At 43.7% G+C, this 24,738-nt stretch overlaps 2 protein-coding genes across 2 annotated transcripts in view; both read left to right on the forward strand.

Moving 5' to 3' along the window:
• LOC136794938 (uncharacterized) overlaps window positions 1–23,188 on the forward strand; it is a 90,301-nt gene extending 67,113 nt beyond the window's left edge. Inside the window, exons 7-8 of the mRNA XM_067043193.1 lie at window positions 17,071–17,390; window positions 21,557–23,188. Of these exons, the coding sequence (XP_066899294.1) occupies window positions 17,071–17,390; window positions 21,557–21,914 (678 nt within the window). The 3' untranslated portion in view covers window positions 21,915–23,188. The remainder of the gene's footprint in view (window positions 1–17,070; window positions 17,391–21,556) is intronic.
• LOC136794900 (endogenous retrovirus group K member 9 Pol protein) lies at window positions 17,809–20,816 on the forward strand. The gene is made up of 3 exons (XM_067043081.1): window positions 17,809–17,843; window positions 18,380–19,382; window positions 19,849–20,816. The coding sequence occupies exons 1-3, from the start codon at window positions 17,809–17,811 to the stop codon at window positions 19,876–19,878; spliced, it is 1,068 nt and encodes a 355-aa protein (XP_066899182.1). The 3' UTR covers window positions 19,879–20,816.
• Window positions 23,189–24,738: the final 1,550 nt, after the last annotated feature.

A 24,738-nucleotide genomic window follows, 5' to 3' on the forward strand; every position in this document is an offset into this window, starting at 1 on the left:
ATCCTCTTCTCCTTCCTGCTCTTTATATCCAAGGAGGAATAAAACAAATTCTTTCTATGAGTTCATCTTCCTTTAGCCTAAACGCTTGGGGCCACATATTGGTCTTCTGAATTTGGAGATTTTCCGAGTGAGAAAGGTACACATACCCTGTATTATGTAACAGCTTCATTAGGGTCTGGGAAAGCACTCTGTAATTAAACACATTAATATTTCCTGGCAAAATGCATGAATATTCATGCTAAGTGTGATGGATAAAGAGTATAAATAGTTCAGTCTTGCCACCAAGTGGGTTCAAGTCAGGTCAGATTTTGCTGCCATTGAGTTTGGAAAAAACATTCAACTTTCAGAGTCTTTTGGGTTTCAGAATAAGGGATTACGGACCTGTATTTTGATATGCAGAGTCATTGGGGTCTCTCCAGTTCCCATGTACAAACCCAGCTCAGGGCCATCTTCTGCCTGTGCAAAACTGTGTTGTAGACTTAAACTCTTGGTTGTAGTCTGATTGGCTAGATTTGATTTCTGGATTTGTGGGTATAAACTTTGCTGCACTGCTCATTAGAATCATCTGAGGAGCTTTAAAAAATTCTGGTTCCCAGGTTGTACCCCAGACCAATTAAATCAGAATGCCTGGGGGTGGGAGCCACTTTTTAAAGATCTCTAGATGGAATAGACTTGTGGTTGCCAAGGGGAAGGGGAGGTGGGGGAGGGATGGATTGGGAGTTTGGGATTAGCAGATGCAAACTATTATGTATATAATGGAGATTTTATATATATATATATATATATGAATCACTTTGTTGTACACCAGAAACTAACACAACATTGTAAATCAACTATACTTCAAAAAAAAAATTAAATAAAGATCTCTAAATGATTCCAACATGAAGCAAAGTCTGGGAACTTCTGGCTTTGGTGAAAAGGCCAAATCATTAAGAAAGATACAGGGGTCTGTCTGCTAATCACAGGGAGGGCTAAGCTGAGGCTGAAACAGGGACTCAAAAGCTGCTTCCTGCATCTGCCCTGCAGGCTGGAGGTGAGTGAGGAGTTGGAGGGGCCCCCACCAGCCTGCTGCCCTGGGGCAATAGGTCACAGTAGCAAATTTGGCCTGGGACAGTCCAAAATAAGACTGATGGGGAAGTCCCTGGTGGTCCAGTGGTTAGGACTCTGTGCTTTCACTGCCATGGGCACAGGTTCAACCCCTGGTCAGGGAACAAGATCCCACAAGCTGGGAAAAAGACTGATGGCCAAGTGGGAAACATCTAGAAGAACCTGCTGAATCTCCTTGCCTCTCTGGCTTCCATCCTATCAATTCAGCTTCTGACCATTGTGATTCATCTGTAATTATCTTCTGTGCTAGGACCCTGGGGCCTGGAAGGGTTTCCCTGTATAGCTCATGTCACCCTAACAGCAGGGCTACTCACCATTGTTCCACTCTGGAGTCTTTATTCTCCACATCCCACTTAATCCTATTTTGCTACTAGAAAGCAGGGAGTGTACAAGTGGTCAAAATCATCCAGTAGCCGAAAGCCAGGCTAGCAGTTAGGGGGAGGACACCTCAAGATGTGTAGTAGGAGAAGCAGGGCAAGAGATGCATGATGTAGTGTGACCTACTCAGTGGATATTCGCTCCCCTTGCCCTCACTTTCCCACCCTGTTGATGCTGGGATTGGCTGCATGACTTTTTTGGCCAGTAGCATGTGAGCAGGTAGGGTATGAACAGAGACCTTAAATGGACTGTGTTACTGGGCTTTCTTATGCTCCTAGATCTGCTGTGAGATGAGAATACCTGGATTCTGCTGCCTCCTCAGCCTGTGGCCTGGGATGGGAGAGCACAGCTTAGGGCCCAGCCAGCCAACCAGGAGTCAAAAGGGAACCATACCCGAGAATTGGGAGTGACAAAAATATGCGTTTGTTTTTGGAGCTACTGAGTTTGGGGTACTTTGTTATGTGGCATCATTGTGACAATAGCTGATTAATACTGAGAGGAACCAGGGGAGCATTCGAAGGTTGTTCCAGACTCAGCAAGGACATAGGGCCAATCTTAGGGCATAACAAGCCTGCAGCTGGCAGGTGAAAGGAGCCACACTGAGTTGCTAATAAGTAAGTCAGCCCTGGATGGGGGTGGGAGGAGGAAAGAGTACTAATTCTGACAGTTTCACATTCAGAACTTGTTTTAAATGACAATGAATCTGGGTAAGCAACAACTCAGCAGCTCCTTTTTATCAAAGCATCTTGTACCAAACTGTAGCAAGCACACACACTGGACCAGAAACCAATCAAAATCAGTCATATCTCCAAAAACTGTGAATCACTGTATTGTACACCTGTAACATATAATATTGTACATCAACTCTACTGCTATAACAAAACACAACAAAACAACTCTAAGAAATGTTACTATACCACAGTAATACAACGTACTATACAATACAATCAATATCACAAAAGATTTGCTATAAATTGCACTAACTTAATTGGGGTGTTTTTCAAAGTTTTCAAGTCAATGAAAGAAGACAATAAAGGATTTGATGGCAAAAAAGTCAGTCACTTCTCAGAAATACTAACCCCCTCATCTGTCCTAAATCTTTCTAGTGCTGTTTTAGTATCAGAGGATGACCCAAAGGGTGGGTGTGCCTTTTATATCTACCTTTATAGAAAAGCAAGTCTGACTTTGGCCTCAGGCACAAGAAAAGTAAATAAAAACAGATTTAAATCAAACAGAAACCCAGAGGCCCTCCAATCCAGTTCCCAGTTTTATTTCCTTCTTAAAAAAAAAAACTTGTCTTAGTCTAGATTGTTGGGAAAGAAATGCACTATTTTTTAATTTGACATTAAAATATTGAATAAGCAAATGAAAATTTTCCTAATTAAATTCTACTCTGTTACAGAGTATAGTGAAGGATAATTTGGACTGTACAGGATGTATGTATCAGTGAATAGAAGGATCCTCATGACCCAAGAAATCAGGGAATTGTTGGGTTAAACAACATTTAACAGCTTTCTTTACTGCAGGACTTTTCAGAACCTTTGCTACGCCAGAGGATATTTTAAGTCTCTAAGAATAAAACTTTTCCCAAGTTTAGTTGAAAATGAAGCTCCCCTCCTCACCCCCCACTCATCTCTTGGGATGGTGTGGAAAATGCTTTAGGAGATGTTGTATTAGATAAATTTCTGGGCTTGTAATAATCAGTGACTATGGTGGGTACCCTCCTGGAAGGTAGATCCTGATCAGCCTCTGCTGGGTTTCCTAAACCTGAGGTCATCTCTCCATCAAGGGTCATGTCTCTCTCTTCTCTCTTTCCTGGGACAACTCTTTAGAATGCCTGGAACGAACCTGGCAAACTTGTTAATGTCTAGATATTTATACATATGTAAACATTTCATCACTGCTGCCTTCCTCTGTACAATGCAAGCTCCCTCGTGAAGGTATTTGTACTGACGGAGCTCAAATCCACCGGCACCGCACATCTGTCATGGTCTTTCTCCTGGAATTCAATTGACAAGAAAGACTCATGGGACTGTATTTGTCAGCATTTGAGGAAAGACTCTCCGAGGGCTCAGGGTCCCAAGGACTGATTTTTTTTTTTTTTCCCCTGTGGTTGACAAGAGGGGCTTCTAAGCTGAAGCCCCTTGTGCAGGGCTTACCACGTCCCCACATGCTGCCCAGCCATGTTTTAGGATTCTGGTTGGTTCTTGTACACAGCGCATCAGAGGCTGGACGTGTTCAATCTCGGTCCCTCGCACCAATGCTTCTTTTCTCATCACCAGGGCAGTGTTCTTCCCTCTATTTCAAAGATAGGAAGGCTTGCTGGTGCTGCGACCAAGAAAATTATTGGAGGGTGAGATAAAAAGAAAATTTGCAGGAAAAGAATCTTTCCCAGAAAATTTGGATATTTTCCAAGGTAAAAGAAACACATTTTTTTTTTTTTTGTCTCTACATCTTTCATTCATAGCCATGTGGAGTCAGGCTTGATAATTTCAGTTACTCAGCACTTTTTAGTGCATGTCAGAATCCAGGAGGTTAGACACGAGAATTCCAAGTAGTTTTGCAAGAAAAGATGAAGAAAAAAAGATCACTTGCCTAAAAGCACTCTGAAGAGGATGCCGATGTCAGATCTTTTACTGTGGGCTAGAGCTTTCCATGGTTTGGGGCCATCACATCATTTGTGTTAATGCAAATCCAATCTCTAGGCCACATTTTGCATTTTGTTTCCTTTGCTTTAAATTTGCAGGTCATTGTGTGGAATTTGGCGTTTTGAGCTTTCATTTTACTAAAAATTCCCGTTGAATCTCTGTAAGAGTGGTTTATTAGAAGGGAAATTACCCTGTGACTTGGAATCCTACCACACATGCCCACAAACAACCCCACTTCCTCTGTTAATATTCCTTGCTGTAAATGGGTCTCCTCGCAGCGGCTCTGGCTCTTTTAATCTATGCAAGAGACCCATTTTCTGCTTCTCACCATGTTTAGTTGTAGCAGGTAGCTTCCTTCCCAATGTTCTGAATAACCACCTAACTTTATTTTGATTTGCATTGTCCTCATTTTTCCATTATTAGCAAGCATATTGGCTCTGCCAGAGTCATGTAATTATCTTTGTGTCTGCCAGATTAGGGCATATGGCATATTATTTTGGGAAGGCAGATAATGCTCCCATTTGGAACAGTATCCAGGCAGTCTGAACATGCCTTAGAAAAGATTTCTGTATAAATTAATTTCCCCTCTCAACTGTGTAACGACAGTATATTAATTTTTTGCTCTTTGAGGCATGCAGACTTAACTTGGAGAGGATTTTATAATGGCCTCCCATGATACCATTGGTTCAGCAATTTGAATATCTTAGCCTGGAAGATTTTTTTTTTTTTAAAAGAAAGCAAGCTGACAATCTGGTGTGCCTCTTAGAAAAAAGCCACCAAATCAACACTCTTGGGTCAAAAGAGAAATACGAGGGTTGTCCGAGGCTTTCCACCACCTTCAGAACATCAAACGCTGTGTCTGAGAAGGGGAGACGGTCCATCAGACGTAAAGACTTCAAAGCATCTGCTGGTGGCTCCAGCTGGACATCTCCTGTGGAGTCTAATAGGACTCCTGCTGCTAAATCCCTGGCAAGCACTTTGGAAACTCAGAGATGAGTCCTGAAGATATCTCAACCTGGAAAAAATGGTCATGGACAATAATTTTAAGGGAAAAAAAAAATGGAGTTTTTCTTATTCTTTGTTCATTGCAGTGCTGTGTTAAAAGAAGATGATCTCTCTAAAGGTAACCAGCCTGCAGTGTTGACTACTTTTGCAGGCTCTCTTGTTAAGGCTTAAGGAACCCTTAGTTCATCTAGAGTAGATGACTTTGATGATGCCCCAGCCTCACACTCCTCACTCCTTGACTTCCATCAGCACATCTCCTAAGAGTCATGGAGCAGTGATTCTCAAACTCCAGCTCAGAATTACCCAGAGGGTTTGTTCAGAGAGAGCGCTTGGTCCCAGAGCTTCGGATTCTGTGACCTGGACTGGGGTCAAGAATTAGCACTCTGCCAAGTTCACAGATGACGCTAACCGTGCTGGTCTGGTGGCTACCCTTTGAGAACCGTTGGTGTAAGTGGAGGCTATGTGTACAGACTCTGAAGCTGAGCTCCTTGATTTCGTGTATGGGCAGTCATCAATTTTCCAGGTACTGTGTTAACAGAAATACATACACATCAGACCTGTGCCCTTTATTTATTTATTTATTTATTATTAGAGCAATACTCTTAGAATTACAATGTTTTAGACCCTGAAGTGACCTTAGAGATAATGTAGTCTAACTCTTCACCCACGCTCTTTTCTTAGGAAAGGAAAAAGAGTCGCAGAGAAGGGGAATAACACACCTAAAGTTCTATGACGAGCTAAATGGTGCAGCTGTCAATTCTTAATTCAGTACTTTTTCCAGAACATGTGATTACTCCACTTTTAGAGATTTGTTCACAAACGATCATTCAGTCTATATTAAGGATTTTTTTTTTTTTTTTTTTTTTTTTTTTTGCGGTACGTGGGCCTCTCACTGCCGTGGCCTCTCCCGTTGCGGAGCACAGGCTCCGGACGCGCAGGCTCAGCGGCCATGGCTCACGGGCCCAGCCGCTCCGCGGCATGTGGGATCTTCCCAGACCGGGGCACAAATCCGTGTCCTCTACATCGGCAGGCGGACTCTCAACCACTGAGCCACCAGGGAGGCCCAATATTAAGGATATTTTGATCTTGTTCAGCTAATTTTAAGATCAGAGACACCTGGAAGATAGAGGAACAACGTTGCAATAATTTAATTGTCTGGCTTGAGAACAAGCTCTTTGTACTCAGTCCGTCACTTTGTGTCACAGGGGCCCTGGTATAAGTGTGTTTGGTAGGAAGGATCTGCAATTCACTCTTGTGTGTTATCATTCCAAAGAGCCTCTTCCCTCAGTCAGCTTAGATACAGTTATTTTATTTTTGTTTCAGAAGTGACTGTGCTGTGTGGGGCAAAGTCACTGGTCATAAAGAAAAATAGGGAAGGATAACTGATTCTTCCTTTGACACACAGGAAGTGGATTCTTCAGAATAGTTCCTTAGTTTGCTTCCTCCTCTAGGTATTCACACTGGTATCTAGGCAAAGCTTTGATGTGTGGACTCATTCATTCAACAAATAGTTAATATCACCTACTGTATGCCAGCGTCTCTTGGATGATGGAAAGAACTTTGGACTTTTGCATGCATGCAGTTTGGGGCTTGATTAATTGCATTCTTGGTTCCACTTACTTGTCTTCTTTTCTGCTTGTCCAGGGCCCCTGGCCTTACACAACAGGCCAGGGTTACCAGTTTGTTGGAGGTGCTCAGTAAATAATAGTTAAAAGAATGAATGAAAGATGGAAAATAATTGCAAGGGAGAGGCTGAATTCCCATCCTTGGCCCAGCCTCCTCGGGTCCCAACTTCCCAATTTTGAAGGCTTAGGGAGGGATCTGACATTATTCATAATCTCCACTCCCACCTCATCAATACCATACCAAAAAAATTGGCTTCAGTTTATTTTCAGTGGTTGACTCCAAGGACTGCTCTGACCATTTAGGAATGACTGGGTTATTTGCTAGTGGACCTTTTCCATGTATGGTTTATAACATGTATTTATCCATTTTAAAGGCTGAGCAAATCACCAGGGCCAGCCAGGATGCTGCACTCACAAACATCAGCTTTCCAGAAAATGAGTCTGCATTGGATGTTAGAACCATTATAATAATAGCCAACAACTATACACCTGTGTTTGGGTGCCTGGGTGACAGCCACATGGAAACATTATCAAGCTCTGGGTATTTGAATAGGGGCTGGGGACAGTGCTGTATAGCTCCGTGAGTCATCATTATGCAGCTCAAAGCCTTGGGCTGTGGATGACATCAGCTTGGGCATGAGTGACTCCTTGAAAAGAACGAAAGAGGGAATTCACTGATGGTCCAGTGGTTAGGACTCCGCGCTCTCACTGCCGAGGGCCTGGGTTCGATCCCTGGTCAGGGAACTAAGATCCCACAAGCTGCCCACTGCAGCCAAAAATAAAAAGAACAAAAGAGTCTCTCTTCAGATAACCATCAGTTGCCTATTAGGTGCTGCCGATTGGTTAGGCTAATTGGTTGCATATTTCTCTGTAGAGGGATTTCTGAAGTAACTCTGGTTGTAATTTATGTCTGTTATTTATTTATTTTCATTTTTTTAAGATTGTTTTGATGTGGACCATTTCCAAAGTCTTAACTGAATTTGCTACAATATTACTTTTGTTCTACATCTTGGTTCCTTGGCCGTGAGGCATGTGGGATCTCAGCTCCCTAACCGGGAATTGAACCCACACCCCCCACAATGGAAGGTGAAGTTCCAAACACTGGACCATCAGGGAAGTCCGTTTTTTACAATTAAATGTTTTGTTTTAGAATAGCATAAATTTACAGGAAAGTTATGAAGATTGTAAAGTTCCCATATACCCCATACCAAGTTTCCCCTAATGTTAAGATCTTACCTTACCAGGGGGCATTTGTCACAGCTAAGGAACCAGCACTAGTACGTTACTATTCATGAAACTCCATACTTTATTCAGGTCTCATTACTTTTTCCCATGTCCTTTCTTTGCCAGGATCCTGTCCAGGACACCACACTACATTTGGTTGTCATGTCTCTGTAAGTTCCTCTGGGCTGTGACAGTCCTCAGACATTTAGACATTCTTTGTTGGCAGGAGTACTGGCCAGTGCCGGTAGGATGTACTTTGTACTTTGTAGGACGCTCCTCAGTTTGGGTTTGTCTGATGTTTTTCTCATGGCTGGACTAAGGTTATGATTTTCTTGGGAGGAGGACCACAGAGGTAAACTGCCCTTCTCACCATATGAGTTAAATGGTCTGTATTTTCAAGATGACTTATCACTGATGATGTCCACCTTGGTCACTTGGCCAAGGCAGTGCTACCAGGCTTCTCCTTGGTGAAGTAACTTTCTTCTCTCTTAACACACTCTACTTGTTGGCAGCAAGTCACTGAATGCAGCCCACACCCAATGGGGGGGGGGAGTTAAGTTCTATTTCCTTCGAAGAGGAGTATTTACACAAAATATTTGGAATTTTCTGTATGGGAGATCGCCTTTTCTGATCCATTTTTTAATTTATTCAGTACTTTATTTATAACAGTATGGTCTCATGGATGTTTATTTTGCACTTTGGATTTTAATTCAATCCTACATTATTTATTATGTTTCTCAAATTGTCCCAGTTTTGGCCCTTGGGAGCTCTTTCAGGTTGGCTGTTGTGTCCCTTTGACATATCCTCATTATTATGATTTTTGGGAGCACTTTCTTACTTTCTGGTATGACAAGATGCTCCAGGATCATCTTGTATATTTCCTGCCCCAGTCCTAGAATCAACTATATCTCCAAGGAGCTCTGGTTTCTTTTATTGGAAAATGATATTAGAAGCCAAGATTTTTGCACTGGGTGACTTGATGGTGCTTTTAATAGAGCCTCAGCTAGGGAACAATGAGGTGATCATCTGTGAGTTAATGAACAGTCTTACACGGCTGTTCCAAGATTTGACAAAGCCAACAAAAATAACTTTAGAACAAGGAATGGCTTCCCTTTAAGAGTACGCTTTTGGGATATTACGGTGAGGGGTAGTTACTTGTTCAGTGTAATAGGGAAAGTCCTTTATTAAGCAATATTTTTTAAGGAGTGATGTTATTATTTTTTTCATTGTTCCAGTCTCAAAATCTTACATGCATTTCTTCTCTTTTAATTGAAATATAGTTGACTTACAATGTTATGTTAATTTCTGCTGTTCAACAAAGTGACTCAGTTTTATATATATATATATATATATATATATATATATATATATATACACACACACACATTGTTTTTCATATTCTTTTCCATTATGGTTTATCACAGGATATTGAATATAGTTTACTGTGCTATACAATAGGAGCTTGTTGTTTATCCATTCTATATATAATAGTTTTGTATCTGCTGTCCCAAACTCCCAATCCGTCCCTTTTCTCCCCTTTCCCTTGGCAACCACAAGCCTGTTCCCTATGTCTGTGAATCTGTTTCTATTTTGTAGATAAGTTCATTTGTGTCATATTTTATAGATTCCATATATAAGTGATATCATATGATATTTGTCTCTTTCTGACTTAACTTCACTTAGTATGATAATCTCTAGTTGCATCCACATTGCTGCAAATGGCATTATTTCGTTCATTTTTATGGCTGAGTAATATTCCATTGTATATATGTACCACATTTTCTTTACCCATCTACCTGTCAATGGATGTTTAGGTTGTTTCCATGTCTTGGCTATTGTAAACAGAAGTGATATGAATGCTGGGGTGCATGTGTCTTTTCGACTTAAGTGTTTTCTCAGGATATATGCCCAGGAGTGGGATTGCTGGATCATATGGCAACTTTATTTTTAGTTTTTGAAGAACCTCCATACTGTTTTCCATAGTTAGTCCTCAAAATCTTGACTGTAATCATCATGATGGGCCATCTCATTCTGCTGTCTCTTTATACCAGTACCTGGTGGGGCATTTTTATTTTGGACTTGGAACAAATTACAGAAGGATTAGTTTGCAATGACTAAAGACTTATATAACCACATCTTTCTCTCTTCCCTGTGTTTCCCTAGAACTAACTCTCATCACCCAAGTTTATATGTCTCATATTGATGGAGTCTAAGGTGGACTGGAGCAAAGATTGAATTTTTGATTTAATTTGTTATTTAAAACATTTTTCTATTCAGGCCAACACAGACACATGCAACACTGGAATGAAGTTTAAAGATAAATATTGAGGATTCAAAAAAATTTTTTCAAATTTGCTAAACAATCTAAAGGGCTACGGGTCCATACAATGGACAATTCAGTAGTAAAAAATTAAGTACTGCTACAGTATGGATAATCCTCAAAAAGATTATACTCAGTGAAAAAAGCCAGATGAAAAAGACCACATATCGTATGATTCCAATTATATGAAATGTTCAGAGTTGGCAAATCTACAGAGACAGGGGATGGTGATGGGAGTGAGGATTAACTGTAAGTAGGCATGAAGGATCGTATTGGGGTAATAGAAATGTTCTAAAACTGGATTATGGTGATGGTTGTCGAACTCAGTGAGTTCAGTGAATTTATTAAAAATCATTGAATTGTAAATTTAACAGATGAATCTTCTTACATCTCAGTAAAGTTGTTTACAAAAAAAAAAATGGAAGATAAGGAAGACAGAGAGAGAAAATGGTATGGTTCCTAGCACCTCTGGAGGTGTGACCTTAGCTATTAGGGGTACTTTCTGGAAAAGTTTTGAGTGCAACTGTAAAGTAACTTGGGAGTGCCTAGTCCCTGCAATGTGAAAAAAACCTAACAAGGAATGTGTATTTTACTTACTGCAAAAAAAGAGCATAATTTATTTAAAATAATTATGAATTATATACAATAGATTCTTATATCCATTTTCAGTACATTCTCGTGAAGGAACTGGTGATAAATCCGAACCAGATAAGACTGATCTGTCTTCTGAAAGGGACTAGATAGTGCTTTTCAAATTTTTATATGCATAGAATCACCTGGGGGTCTTGCTAAAATGCAGATTCAGATTAAGCAGGTCTGGGAGTGCCACCTGAGATTCTGCATTTTAAGAGGCTCCAGAGGGATGCTTGCGCTACGGTTGGTTTGTGGACCACACTTTGAGTAGCAAGAGACTAGAGCATAGTGGCAAGGGCTAAGGATTTGCAAACTGATAGAGATGGATTCAAATCTGGACTCTGCTACTCATTTGCGGTGTGATTTAGTGCAAGTTGCTTGAAGTCTGGATGCCTCAGTTTTGTCATGTGCGAAGTGGGGCTAATAATAGTACTAGCTCACAGGGCTGTTGTGAGGATCAAATGCATATAAAACACTTAGGAATAGTCCTGGGCACACACTGACTGCTCAAGATAGCTGTCAATATTACTCGTATTATTCCAATGCTGATCATAATCCTCTTCTCTTTGTTTCTTTTGAGACTCTGCTTACTGGAGACCCTTTGCTCTGTCTTGGTTTGGTATTAGATTATTTTATTTTTTTCTTTCTTTCTTCTCCCTCTTTTTAATATCAAAGCATTTATTTATTAAAGTTTATGGAAAGTTGCCCATGTTTGTTTATGTGCTTTCAGAAGGTTCACTTACATACCCACTCTTGACTTAAGAGGTTTGCTTTCCTCCTGTATTATATACAAAATGCCTGGCCATAAATTATTTGTTACTCAGAAATGGCTTTTATCTGGTTGGAGCTGAGACTCTTCTGGTCTTCTGTCTGTCCTGTTTGTGGGCTGTAGAGTAGTGAGGAGTTTTTCAGCTGTTCTTCCTCTTTTTTTTGAAGAATAATTTCCTGATTATAGTTTGAGCCAAAAGTGGAATTTTCCCTCTGTTGAGTAGAAAAATCCTGGAAACCAAGACAATTCCTGTAAAACAATATTAAACATCTCCTCGACTCCACCCCACCACCCCACCTGTACCAGTTCAGAGGATATCCCTGTTTAATAATTCCATTTTCAATATTGCCTCACATGCAAGTACATTTGTGTACAGAGACCAATGGTTTTGTCTTGATGGAATTGTTCCACCAAGTGCCATCTTGCTTGTGTCTCCAGGTCACATAAAGAGTTGATTATGAAATAATTTTCCTTTTTTTTTTCTTTTTGGCCGTGCAACATGGCTTGTGGGACTTAAGAGGGAAAAAATCGTAAAATCTCTTTCCTTAGACTGCGAAATCCAAATATTTGCTATTCATATAAGCTCAGCCTAAGCAAATTCCTGCATTTCAGTTGTGGAAAAGTAGTCCTCTTCTTTAAAGTTACAAAGTTATAATGGATTTTTGGCTTTTTGTTTTTGGACATGACACACAGCTTGTGGGATCTTAGTTCCCCAGCCAGGGATTGAACCCGTGCCCTCAGCAGTGAAAGCGCCGAGTCCTAACCACTGGACCGCCAGGAAAGTCCCTGTAAGATATTTAGATGGACTATATTGTACCATCCCTAAGGTGTGTGTGTGTGTGTGTGTGTGTTTTATTCAGAGGTACCCACAAGAGACTAGGCCACCACAAGAAACCAAAGGAGGCACATTTTCACTTTACACTGGTGCTAGAACTTGAGGAAATCCAAACTTGGAATGCAAAATCCCAGGCTGCTGAAATCCCTGTAATGTTCTTTTAGATTCCAGAATGATTAACTTATGCTTTAGTAAAAGTATAGCTAGCGGATATTTTTCAAAAATCCATTTCATTAAGGTATCAATATATCATTAAATGCATGCATTCAGTGTGTAGAATTCATGAATCTTGACAAATGTGTGTACTCATGTAATCACCACTACAGCCGCTATGGAACATTTCCACCACTGATGGGGGATTCTTGATCCCTGTAAACTCCTCTGGGAGGGGAAGTGTGAGGCCTGTGGGTAGGAAGTGGGCGCTTGTAAAAGAGGGAGGGAAGTCATATTCTGAAGGACTATGGGAAGTGGTTTCATCAACTAGAGGAGGATGTGATGGTCGTGGACCGCAGGAGAAGAAAATGAGCTGGGAACTAGAGTTTCCCCTGAGAAGGTGCCAAGTGAAGTTTTCCCTTTTTTTTTCTGTTTTACTCTAAGTCATATTTAGTATTCTGTGTTGTGTCACCAAATCTTTTACAAAGGCACAGACTCTGTTAGTGGTGTTGGCAAGTGTCAAGAAGCAGAGAGCAAAGGGAAACGCCACCAGGTCTGCATCACAACTTGGCTGAGGCCAGCAAGACAGAGGCTACACCTCTTCAGGATGAACGAGGGCCTGGAAGGTCCTGGAATGACCAGGCACAAAGAAATGATGGCTTGAGATGGACTGAGAATGGTGAAGAGGGAGGACGTGATGAAAACAACAGCTGCAGCTTAGACTGATTCAGAAGCAGATATGAGATGAGTTCGACAGAGGAAACCCTTAAAATAGGGTTGTCAGATTTAGCAAATAAAAATTAGGATGCCCAGTTAAATTTGAATTTCAGATAAACAATGAATAATTTTAGGATAAATATGTCCATTGCAATATTTGAACATATTATTTGAAAAAGAATTGTTCTTTATCTGAAATTCAAGTTTAACTGGTCATCTTGTATTTTATCTGAAGACCCTACCTTAAAAGAAAGGAAGACCAATAACTGGATTGCAAAGTTAACCACTTAATCAAAATGATTAAAAGTGAAGTATGAAAAATAAGAACCCATATCTTCAGGAGGTTTGAATAAAGAGTGATATGTGTGTATATATACATACACATTAAAATGATCATAGAAGATTAAAATGGAAAGACCAATATATATTTTTGGACTTGAACATAAAGTGAACTTGATATTTTATTTATTTGATTTGAATCTGTTTTCTAGGGAACTAAATATGTTTTTTTATTTTTAGTTCCAAACTAGTTTAGTGGTTTTTTTTTTTTTTTTTTTTTTGCTGTACGCGGGCCTCTCACTGTTGTGGCCTCTCCCGTTGTGGAGCACAGGCTCCGGACACGCAGGCTCAGCGGCCATGGCTCACAGGCCCAGCCGTTCCGCGGCATGTGGGATCTTCCCAGACCGGGGCGAACCCGTATCCCCTGCATTTGCAGGCGGACTCTCAACCACTGCGCCACCAGGGAAGCCCTAGTTTAGTTTTTAAAAGTCTTTTTGAGTGGGTTATGGTTTCCTTAGAGACTTTTTAACTGGGCACCATTTCAACAAGAACAATTTTGTATCTGTGGGCATTTGTTGATAGAGATTGGGTCACAGAAGCCAATGACCTTTTTTCTTTCTTTTTTTTCCTATTGGTTTATTTGTTGTTTAGTTTGCTCCTTATTTTATTTTTATTGAAGTACAGTTGCTTTACAATATTCTATTAGTATCAGGTGTACAGTGTAGTGATTCAGCACTTTAAAGGATTATATTCCATTAAAAGTTATTACAGGGCTTCCCTGGTGGCGCAGTGGTTGAGAGTCCGCCTGCCGATGCAGGGGACGCAGGTTCGTGCCCCGGTCCGGGAGGATCCCGCGTGCCGCAGAGCGGCTAGGCCCATGAGCCATGGCCGCTGAGCCTGCGCGTCTGGAGCCTGCGCTCTGCAACGCGAGAGGCCACAGCAGTGAGAAACACGCATACCAAGAAAAAAAAAAAGTTATTACAAAATAATGGCTATAATTTCCTGTGCTGTACAATATAACCTTGTTTATGTATCTTGTTTATGTATCTTATACATAGTATCAATAGTTTGTATCTCTTAATCCCATACGCCCCTATCTAGCTTTTCACCATTGAGTAGGCTGTTAGCTATGGGTTTGTCATAAATGGTCTTTACTATGTTGAGATATGTTATCTCTTTACCCAGTTTGATGAGAGTTTTTATCATTAATGAATACTGAATTTTATCAAATGCTTTTTCTGCATTTATTGAGATGATCGTTTGATTTTTATCCTTCCTTTTGTTAATGTGGGTTATCACATTGATTTGTGAATATTGAACCATCCTTGTATCCACGGAATAAATCCAACTTGATCATAAGTGTATGATCCTTTTTTTTTTTTTTTTTTTTTTTTTTTGCGGTACGCGGGCCTCTCTCTGCTGTGGCCTCTCCCGTTGAGGAGCACAGCCTCCGGACATGCAGGCTCAGCGGCCATGGCTCACGGGCCTAGCAGCTCTGGGGCATATGGGATCTTCCTGGGCCGGGGCATGAACCTGTGTCCCCTGCATCGACAGGCGGATTCTCAACCACTGCGCCACCAGGGAAGCCCTTATGATCCTTTTTATATACTGTTGGATATGGTTTGCCAGTGATCCTTCTTATTCCTTCCTCACAGTTAAAAAAATTATTTATATGAAAGTTTTATATGTATATAGTAAAAAAATCCAAACTGTGTTAAAACACTTATCATTCCCTACCTCCAATCCCCAGAAATAACCACTTTCAATCTTTTTAAAAATTATTTCTGATACATAATTCCACATGTCAAATAATATTCTTATGTTGTTAATTATTCACATTATTTTTTTGATTTCCTGCTGGGCAGTTGAGAATTTCACTGTTTTATACCCCTCTCTGCAATTCTCTTTCCACTTTTCTCTGTCATCTGTAGGGCCTCAACTATACTTACACCCCTACTTCCCTATCGATACTTTTGAGCTTTAAGCTTTTTCGCTGGCAATAAGATAATGGAATGTCCCCGCCCTGGGCAGAAACCGCTCCGAGCAAACAAGTATGGCGGGGGATGAAACCTCAGCAAACCAGTATGGCGGGTGATAAGAATGATTAAGCCAGAGTTTAAAGGTCGCCCTAGCCAACCATAACTCATGTGACTCAACCCCCACTCCGGTAAATGTAAAGTAGGCATCCAACAGCTAACCAATCAAGGAACTAGAGCCAAGACCCCCACTCCGGTAAATGTAAAGCAGGCATCCAACAGCTAACCAATCAAGGAACTAGAGCCAAGTCCCCACTCCGGTCCAGGAACAAACAAACCAATGAGGAAAAAACCCTTGATATATCCACACTTTGCATAATGAAAACTATAAAATGTATGTAATTCCGCTTGGGGGGGTTCCTCTTCGGCCTCCTGCGTGAGGACCAAGGAACCCCGGTGCACCGGCTCCTAATAAACCTCTTGCGTGTTGCAGCGACTCTCGACTCTTGGCGGTTCTTGGGCGAGCTGGGACCCCTCAGAGACCGTTCAGGTCTAACAGATTGGGGGCTCGTCCGGGATCCCCACTCGCCCCGGGTCGCCGGAACCTCGGGAGTTGGAGGTATCAGGTAGGCCTAATTGTCTGTCTGTTCGTCTTCTGTCCTCTGTAAGCCGCCATCAGAAAGAAGCCGCGCGAACCGGTTCTCTGTGAAATCTGTATTGGACTCCTGGCTAGGCAGACGTGCCAATAGCTGGTGTCCACGGACCCTGGGGGACGCCCTGGTGGTCCATCTGGAAGGAGAGACAAATTTTGTCTCCCCTTCATCGGTCCTGGCAGGATATACAAACTGCCATCTGAATCTGAGTTGGTTGCGGTTTTAAAACGAGCTCGCGGCGGCAATATTAATGTGTGTCTTCTGAAATTTTATTGTTCTCCTGTGCTCTATCTTTCTCCTGACGGACGATAATGGGACAAACTATGACGACGCCTCTCTCTCTCACTCTAAGTCACTGGACCGAAGTTAAGTCTAGGGCCCAGCCCGTGGACGGTATGAGGCCGGTAGCGGCCCCCGGCGCGCCGGGCCCGGGTCTTCCCGGAGTCGGGTTGCTTGGGAATGCAGCCCAAAGCGGGTGGTAAACTCCATCTAAGGCTAAATACCGGCACGAGACCGATAGTCAACAAGTACCGTAAGGGAAAGTTGAAAAGAACTTTGAAGAAAGAGTTAAAGAGGTAAACGGGTGGGGTCCGCGCAGTCCGCCCGGAGGATTCAACCCGGTGGCGGGTCCAGCCGTGCCGGCGGCCCGGCGGATCTTTCCCGCTCCCCGTTCCTCCCAACCCCTCCCCCCTCGCCTCTCCCCCCGCGTCTCCGCGGGCGGATGGGGACGGGGGGGTCGCGGGGGTAGGCGGGCGGGGCCGGGGGTGGGGCCGGGGGTGGGGCCGGCGGGGGACCGCCCCCCGGCCGGCAACCGGCAGCCGCCGGGCGCATTTCCACCGCGGCGGTGCGCCGCGACCGGCTCCGGGACGGCTGGGAAGGCCGGTGGGGAAGGTGGCTCGGGGGGGCCCCGTCGTCGTCGTCGCGGTCGTCATCGTCTCGGCGGCTGGCCAGCGGCGGCGGCGCCGGCGGCGGCGGGCCCACCCCTCCCCGAGTGTTACAGCCCCCCGGCAGCAGGGCTCGCCGAATCCCGGGGCCGAGGGAACCAGACCCGTCGCCGCGCTCTAACACGTGCGCTCATGCTCCACCTCCCCCGGCGCCGCTCGTGGGGGGGCCCAAGTCCTTCTGATCGAGGCCCCTCCAATACTGGCCCTTTTCCTCTGCAGATCTTTATAACTGGGAGATGCATAACCCTACTTTCTCTGAAAATCCACAGGCTCTCACTGCTTTAATAGAGTCTCTTGTCTTCTCCCACCAACCCACCTGGGACGATTGTCAACAGCTCCTCCAGACTCTCCTCACAACTGAGGAAAGGCAACGGGTTCTCTTGGAGGCTAGAAAGAATGTGTTAGGCGCCAATGGGCAACCTACCCAGTTGCCTAACAAGATTGATGCCGGTTTTCCACTCGTCAGGCCGAATTGGGACTTCAATACCCCAGAAGGTAGGAGCACCTGAAGATGTATCGCCAGGCTCTGGTGGCAGGTCTCCATGGAGCAGCCAGGCGCCCCACGAATTTGGCCAAGGTAAGAGAGGTAACTCAGGGGCCCCAGGAGTCGCCAACCGTGTTCCTAGAATGCTTAATGGAGGCTTTTAGACGGTTCACTCCTTATGATCCAACTTCTGAGGAACATAAGGCCACCATAGCAATGGCCTTTATTGACCAGGCGGCCCCTGACATTAGAAAGAAGTTACAAAGGCTGGATGGCCTACAAGGTTTCTCAATTCAGGACTTAGTAAAAGAGGCAGATAAAGTATGTAATAAGAGGGAAACAGAAGAGGAAAGGGAAGAAAGGAAGCAGAAGGAGCAAGAGGCCCATGAATTAAGGCGGGACAAGCGGCAAGAGAGGAATTTGAGTAAGATACTGGCCACTGTAGTCAGAGGAGGAAATATTAGAGACAGGAATAGACAGGAAGGGCGGACAGGAAGGCGACCATTAGACAAGGATCAATGTGCTTACTGTAAAGAAAAAGGTCACTGGGTAAGAGAATGCCCTAAAAAGAAGAATGGGGGAAAACCAACCAGAGACAAAATTTTACCCCTGGAAGAGGAAAATTAGGGAAGTCAGGGCTCGGACCCTCTCCCCGAGCCCAGGGTAACCCTGAAAGTTGAGGGGGAACCAGTTCAGTTTTTGGTGGATACTGGAGCTCAGCACTCAGTCCTCCTGCAACCAAGAGGGCCTCTCTCAGACAAGCGGTCATGGGTCCAAGGGGCTACAGGAAATAAACAATATTCTTGGACCACCCGCCGGACTGTAGATCTTGGAATGGGGCAAGTGACCCACTCATTTCTGGTCATTCCAGAATGCCCCTATCCGCTGTTGGGGAGAGACCTACTCTCCAAAGTCGGGGCACAGATTCACTTCCAGCCCGAGGGACCCACCATAACGGATAGCCAGGGAAGGCTCCTCCAGATTTTAACTATGAAATTAGAAGATGAACACAGGATCTATGAGAAACCCTCACCTCCTCAAACTGATATGCAGGACTGGATGACCAGGTTCCCTCAGGCCTGGGCTGAGACTGCTGGGATGGGGATGGCAAAATACCGCCCCCCGGTGGTAGTGGAACTTAAGGCTACCGCCACACCAGTAACAATCCGCCAATACCCTATGAGCAAAGAGGCTCGGGACGGCATCCGTCCGCATATACAGAGACTGCTGGAATTAGGAATCCTGGTGAGATGCCAATCAGCATGGAACACACCTCTCCTGCCTGTTAAGAAGCCAGGGACTAATGATTACAGGCCAGTACAGGATCTACGAGAGGTAAACAAGCAGGTAACAGACTTACACCCCACTGTGCCAAATCCTTATAACCTCTTGAGTACTCTCCCACCTCAACATACTTGGTACACTGTCTTGGATCTTAAGGATGCTTTCTTTTGTTTGAGACTTTCCTCCCTCAGCCAGCCCTACTTTGCTTTCGAGTGGAAGGACCCTGCCTCAGGAATAGCAGGCCAGCTGACTTGGACACGCCTGCCTCAAGGATTTAAAAATTCTCCTACCATCTTCGATGAAGCGCTGCATCAGGACCTGGCATCGTACAGAGAATCTAACCCCCAGGTAACTCTGCTTCAATATGTTGATGATATTCTTTTAGCTGCGGAAACCCGAGAGGACTGCATCAAGGGGACTAAAAGACTGCTGACGGAACTTGAAACATTGGGATACCGGGCATCAGCGAAGAAAGCCCAAATCTGTCAGCGACAGGTCAGTTACCTGGGGTATTTACTAAAAGAAGGACAGAGATGGCTCTCAGAAAGCAGAAAAGACACTGTGGCCCGAATACCTGCCCCTAAGAGTCCCAAACAGGTCAGAGAATTCTTGGGGACGGCTGGATTCTGCAGGCTATGGATTCCGGGGTTTGCTGAACTGGCAGCCCCTCTGTACCCCCTAACCAAGAGCGGCACCCCATTCACATGGGGTGACAAGGAACAACGGGCTTTTGACCAAATTAAGAGAGCCTTGCTATCAGCCCCGGCCCTAGGGCTACCCGATGTAACTAAACCTTTTCATCTATATGTGGCAGAAAACAAAGGTATTGCAAAGGGAGTACTGACTCAAAAGCTGGGCCCTTGGAATCGCCCTGTTGCATACCTATCAAAGAAATTAGACCCTGTGGCAGCTGGCTGGCCTGCCTGTCTGAAAATAATTGCTGCCGTGGCCACACTGGTAAAAGATGCAGATAAACTGACTTTGGGACAAAATCTGACAATAACTGCACCTCATGCACTAGAAAGTGTAATTCGCCAACCGCCTGATAGATGGCTCACCAACGCCAGAATGACACATTATCAGACTCTGCTCCTGAATTCGGACCGCATTAAATTTACTTCAGCCACGGGGCTGAACCCAGCTACTTTGCTGCCTGACCCTGACCTAGAAGGCACCACAATTATCCATGATTGTCAGGAGGTACTAGCGGCAGCCCATGGAACAAGTCCCGACCTGATGGACCAGCCCCTCTCTGACGCCGCCTTCACTTGGTTCACGGATGGAAGCAGTTTTCTGGATGAAGGTAAGCGGCGGGCGGGAGCTGCGGTGGTAGACGGAAAAGAAGTCATATGGGCGGCTGCATTGCCACAAGGAACATCCGCTCAACGGGCTGAACTGATAGCCATAACAAAGGCCTTAGAGTTAGCAGAGAATAAAAAGGTTAACATTTATACGGACAGCAGGTATGCTTTTGCCACTGCACATGTCCACGGTGCCATTTACCAGCAGAGGGGCTTATTGACCTCGGCAGGAAAAGAAATCAAAAATAAGGAAGAAATTGTAGCCCTGCTGGCAGCCCTGATGCTCCCTACAAAAGTTAGCATCATCCATTGTCCCGGACACCAAAGAGGGAATTCACCAATAATAACTGGCAATAATATGGCTGATCGAGTGGCACGAGAAGTAGCTCTGGGGGAAATCATCCTAGAATTAACAGGCTCAGAAACACCAAAGGGTAAAGAGGTAACACCCCCAGCCATAACTAAAGAAACTTTGTCCCCTCAGCAAGCCAAATCTATGCTACAGCAAATTCATAGATGGACTCATTTGGGAACTAAGAAAATGGTATCTCTGATGCAGAAAACAGGATATGATGTCCCGGGACTAACTAAATTAGCCGAGCACATTGCTCGGGAATGTATTCCATGCCAGCAGGTGAACACAAACAAAGGAAATGTGGCCAGCGGTAAGAGGCTCCGAGGAGACCGACCTGGAGCTTACTGGGAAGTCGACTTCACTGAAATCCGTCCAGGAAGATACGGTAACAGATATCTCTTAGTTTTCATAGACACTTTTTCAGGATGGATAGAAGCTTTCCCAACGAAAAAGGAGACAGCTACTATGGTGACCAAGAAGATCTTAGAAGAAATTTTCCCGCGGTTCGGGGCACCAAAGGTAATAGGATCCGATAATGGTCCCGCCTTCGTTGCCCAGGTAAGTCAGGGTGTGGCCAAATACCTGGGGACTGATTGGAAATTACATTGTGCCTATAGACCCCAGAGTTCAGGACAGGTAGAAAGAATGAATAGAACTCTAAAAGAGACCCTAACTAAATTGTCCATAGAGACTGGCGGTACTGATTGGACGGTGCTCCTTCCCCTGGCCCTGTTTCGGGCCAGAAACACTCCTTCTCGCTATCACCTCACTCCTTTCGAAATTCTGTACGGGGCACCTCCCCCTCTGCTCACACTGGGGGAAGGTATCAGCCCCGACTGTCAAAATAACACTGATCTGTATGCCAGGCTGTTGGGGCTCCAGCTGGTTCAGAAGGAAGTGTGGTCTCAGTTGGCAGAGGCATACCGGCCGGGGACCCCTGCAGAAGCCCATCCCTTCCAAGTCGGAGACTCTATGTACGTCCGCCGGCATCGGACCCAGACGCTGGAACCCCGCTGGAAGGGCCCCTACATCGTACTGCTCACCACTCCAACTGCAGTCAAGGTAGACGGCATAGCTGCCTGGATCCACGCCTCGCACGTTAAGGCAGCCCCAACATCCACCGGAGGCTTGACCCCATTCCCAACTTCAGCAACACCAGAATGGAAAGTCCAGAAAACCAGCAACCCGCTCAAGCTCAAGCTCCTGCGATCATCCGGCTCATAATCCTGACTCTGCTGCCTCAGCTAATCGTGAGTGACTTTAGCCCTCACATGCCCCAGCGGCTGACCTGGCAAGTCATCTCCCAGACTGGAGATGTGATCTGGTCGGTTAGTCACACCGCACCCCCTTGGACTTGGTGGCCTGATCTGTTTCCTGATGTATGTAAGTTGGCAATTGGGATGTCAGCATGGGGCATGTCTGATCATTATGACCTAGCTAACACCCCACATGATAACTCGGATAAAATTTTCCTCAAATTTGGGCCGGAACCTGTGACGCTTACCCTGGCTGTGCTTTTAGGGTTGGGAATGGCGGCTGGAATAGGGACAGGCGCAACAGCCCTTATCCAGCAACCTCACTATTATGATAGCCTGAGACAGGCTGTGGATGTTGAACTCCGGGCATTAGAAAGCTCTATAACTCAGTTAAAGGAGTCACTTACTTCACTCTCTGAGGTAGTGATGCAAAACCGGAGGGGATTAGATCTACTATTTCTTAAAGAAGGAGGACTCTGTGCCGCATTAAAAGAAGAATGTTGTTTTTATATTGATCATTCTGGGGCTATCACCGAAACTATGGACAGGCTTAGGGAGCGCCTGGACAAAAGGCAACAAGAAAGGGAAAATCAAAAAGGATGGTTCCAATCATGGTTTGACAAATCACCCTGGCTTACTACTTTAATTTCCACCTTGTTAGGACCCCTCATTATTTTGTTGCTGCTCTTAACTTTTGGACCATGCATTTTAAATCGCTTGATAGCCTTTATCAGACAACGTGTCAGTGCAGTACAAGTGTTAATGCTAAGACAACAATATCAAAGCTTGCAGAGAGAGACTGAAATTTCATGATTGAAATTAGTTGCAAAAAGAAAAGGGGGGAATGTAGGGCCTCAACTATACTTACACCCCTACTTCCCTATCGATACTTTTGAGCTTTAAGCTTTTTCGCTGGCAATAAGATAATGGAATGTCCCCGCCCTGGGCAGAAACCGCTCCGAGCAAACAAGTATGGCGGGGGATGAAACCTCAGCAAACCAGTATGGCGGGTGATAAGAATGATTAAGCCAGAGTTTAAAGGTCGCCCTAGCCAACCATAACTCATGTGACTCAACCCCCACTCCGGTAAATGTAAAGTAGGCATCCAACAGCTAACCAATCAAGGAACTAGAGCCAAGACCCCCACTCCGGTAAATGTAAAGCAGGCATCCAACAGCTAACCAATCAAGGAACTAGAGCCAAGTCCCCACTCCGGTCCAGGAACAAACAAACCAATGAGGAAAAAACCCTTGATATATCCACACTTTGCATAATGAAAACTATAAAATGTATGTAATTCCGCTTGGGGGGGTTCCTCTTCGGCCTCCTGCGTGAGGACCAAGGAACCCCGGTGCACCGGCTCCTAATAAACCTCTTGCGTGTTGCAGCGACTCTCGACTCTTGGCGGTTCTTGGGCGAGCTGGGACCCCTCAGAGACCGTTCAGGTCTAACACATCTACCCAATTTTTCATAATTTCAGTTCAATCATGAGTTGGTATTTACATCATTTTAATTTATAAATGTCATTCACTGCTGAGAAATGTAATATATTATGGTTGCATTTTAATACAATTTTTGTTTTTTTGAGTTCATAGTTGCCTCTGCTTTTTTATTTTTTAAATTGAGGTCTAATTGACATAAAACATTATATTAGTTTCAGGACTACAACATAATGATTCCATGTTTGTATATATTATGAAATGATCACCACAATAAATCTAGTTAATATCTGTCCTCATACATAGTTACAGAATATTTTTTTCTTGTGATAAGAACCCTTACCATTTACGCTCTTAACAACTTTAAAATATGCAATACAATATTATTAACTCTAGTCACCATGCTGTACATTACATCTCCATGACTTATTTATTTTATAACTCCAATTTTGTACTTTTTGACCCCCTTAATGGGTAACTCACCTCCTGCCCCACCTCTGGCAACCACAGTTGCCTGTTTTCACTTTTGATTAGTTTTCTATAGAATTCTTTTTATTTTTTTCCCAAACGCTGCTCTCATTGATCTGTTAATGGTAGCCATTTATATATATGTGTGTGTATATATATATATGTGTGTGTGTATATATATACATATTTTTTTTTCCGAACAATCAAACACATCCAATAATCTGTTCCATTTTTTTTTCCACTCAGGAGATCTCCCTACAGCCATCTGCCTTTCATCTGAAATGGCTGATCTCTAGGACTCCACTCTGCTATCATTATGAGTCTTCCCTATACAATCTGCTTGTGAATTCCCTCCACTTTTTCCTTCTGTTGAAGAAGAAAGGATGTGTCCTAAAACTCATACTTTCCTCTTTCTTTCACTGAAGCATATTATTTAATAGCTTCCCATCAAAAGGGTGCATGGGAGATTTGTTTATTTGAACATTTCATGCTTAAAAATGTATTTTCTCCTTGTACCTGATTGATGGTTAGAACTTGTATAGAATTTTAGATTAAGAATAATGACTCTCAGAAATTTGGAGGCACCTAGGGTGGCCATTCTTGTTTCCAGTATTTTTATGTGACATTATTTTCTCACTGTGAAAGTGTTTAGAGTCTTCATTTATCCCAGATGTTCTGATTTTTCATGAGGATGTGACTTTGATTGAGCCTCTACTAAAACACAGATGATAAGTCATTGTATTTGTCACTTAAACAACTAGAGACTCAAGTCTTCAGCCATGGGCTATCTTCTTGTATTGTGACTTTGATCATTTTACCCATTCCCTTCCTCTGTTATTTCTGGAATTCATATTAATCAAATATTGAACTTCCTGGGTTATCTAA

The sequence above is a fragment of the Kogia breviceps genome, chromosome 10 (genome assembly GCF_026419965.1).
Source record: "Kogia breviceps isolate mKogBre1 chromosome 10, mKogBre1 haplotype 1, whole genome shotgun sequence".
Classification (NCBI taxonomy): Eukaryota; Metazoa; Chordata; class Mammalia; order Artiodactyla; family Physeteridae; genus Kogia; species Kogia breviceps.

Bases quoted from the DNA above. Each gene is read 5' to 3' on its own strand.
- LOC136794900 (XM_067043081.1), top strand. From the start codon at position 17,809: ATGGAGCAGCCAGGCGCCCCACGAATTTGGCCAAG. The intron at 17,844-18,379 runs GTAAGAGAGGTA...GGAAAATTAGGG, and splicing joins GCCCCACGAATTTGGCCAAG to AAGTCAGGGCTCGGACCCTC. The intron at 19,383-19,848 runs GTAACTCTGCTT...TATATGTGGCAG, and splicing joins ACAGAGAATCTAACCCCCAG to AAAACAAAGGTATTGCAAAG.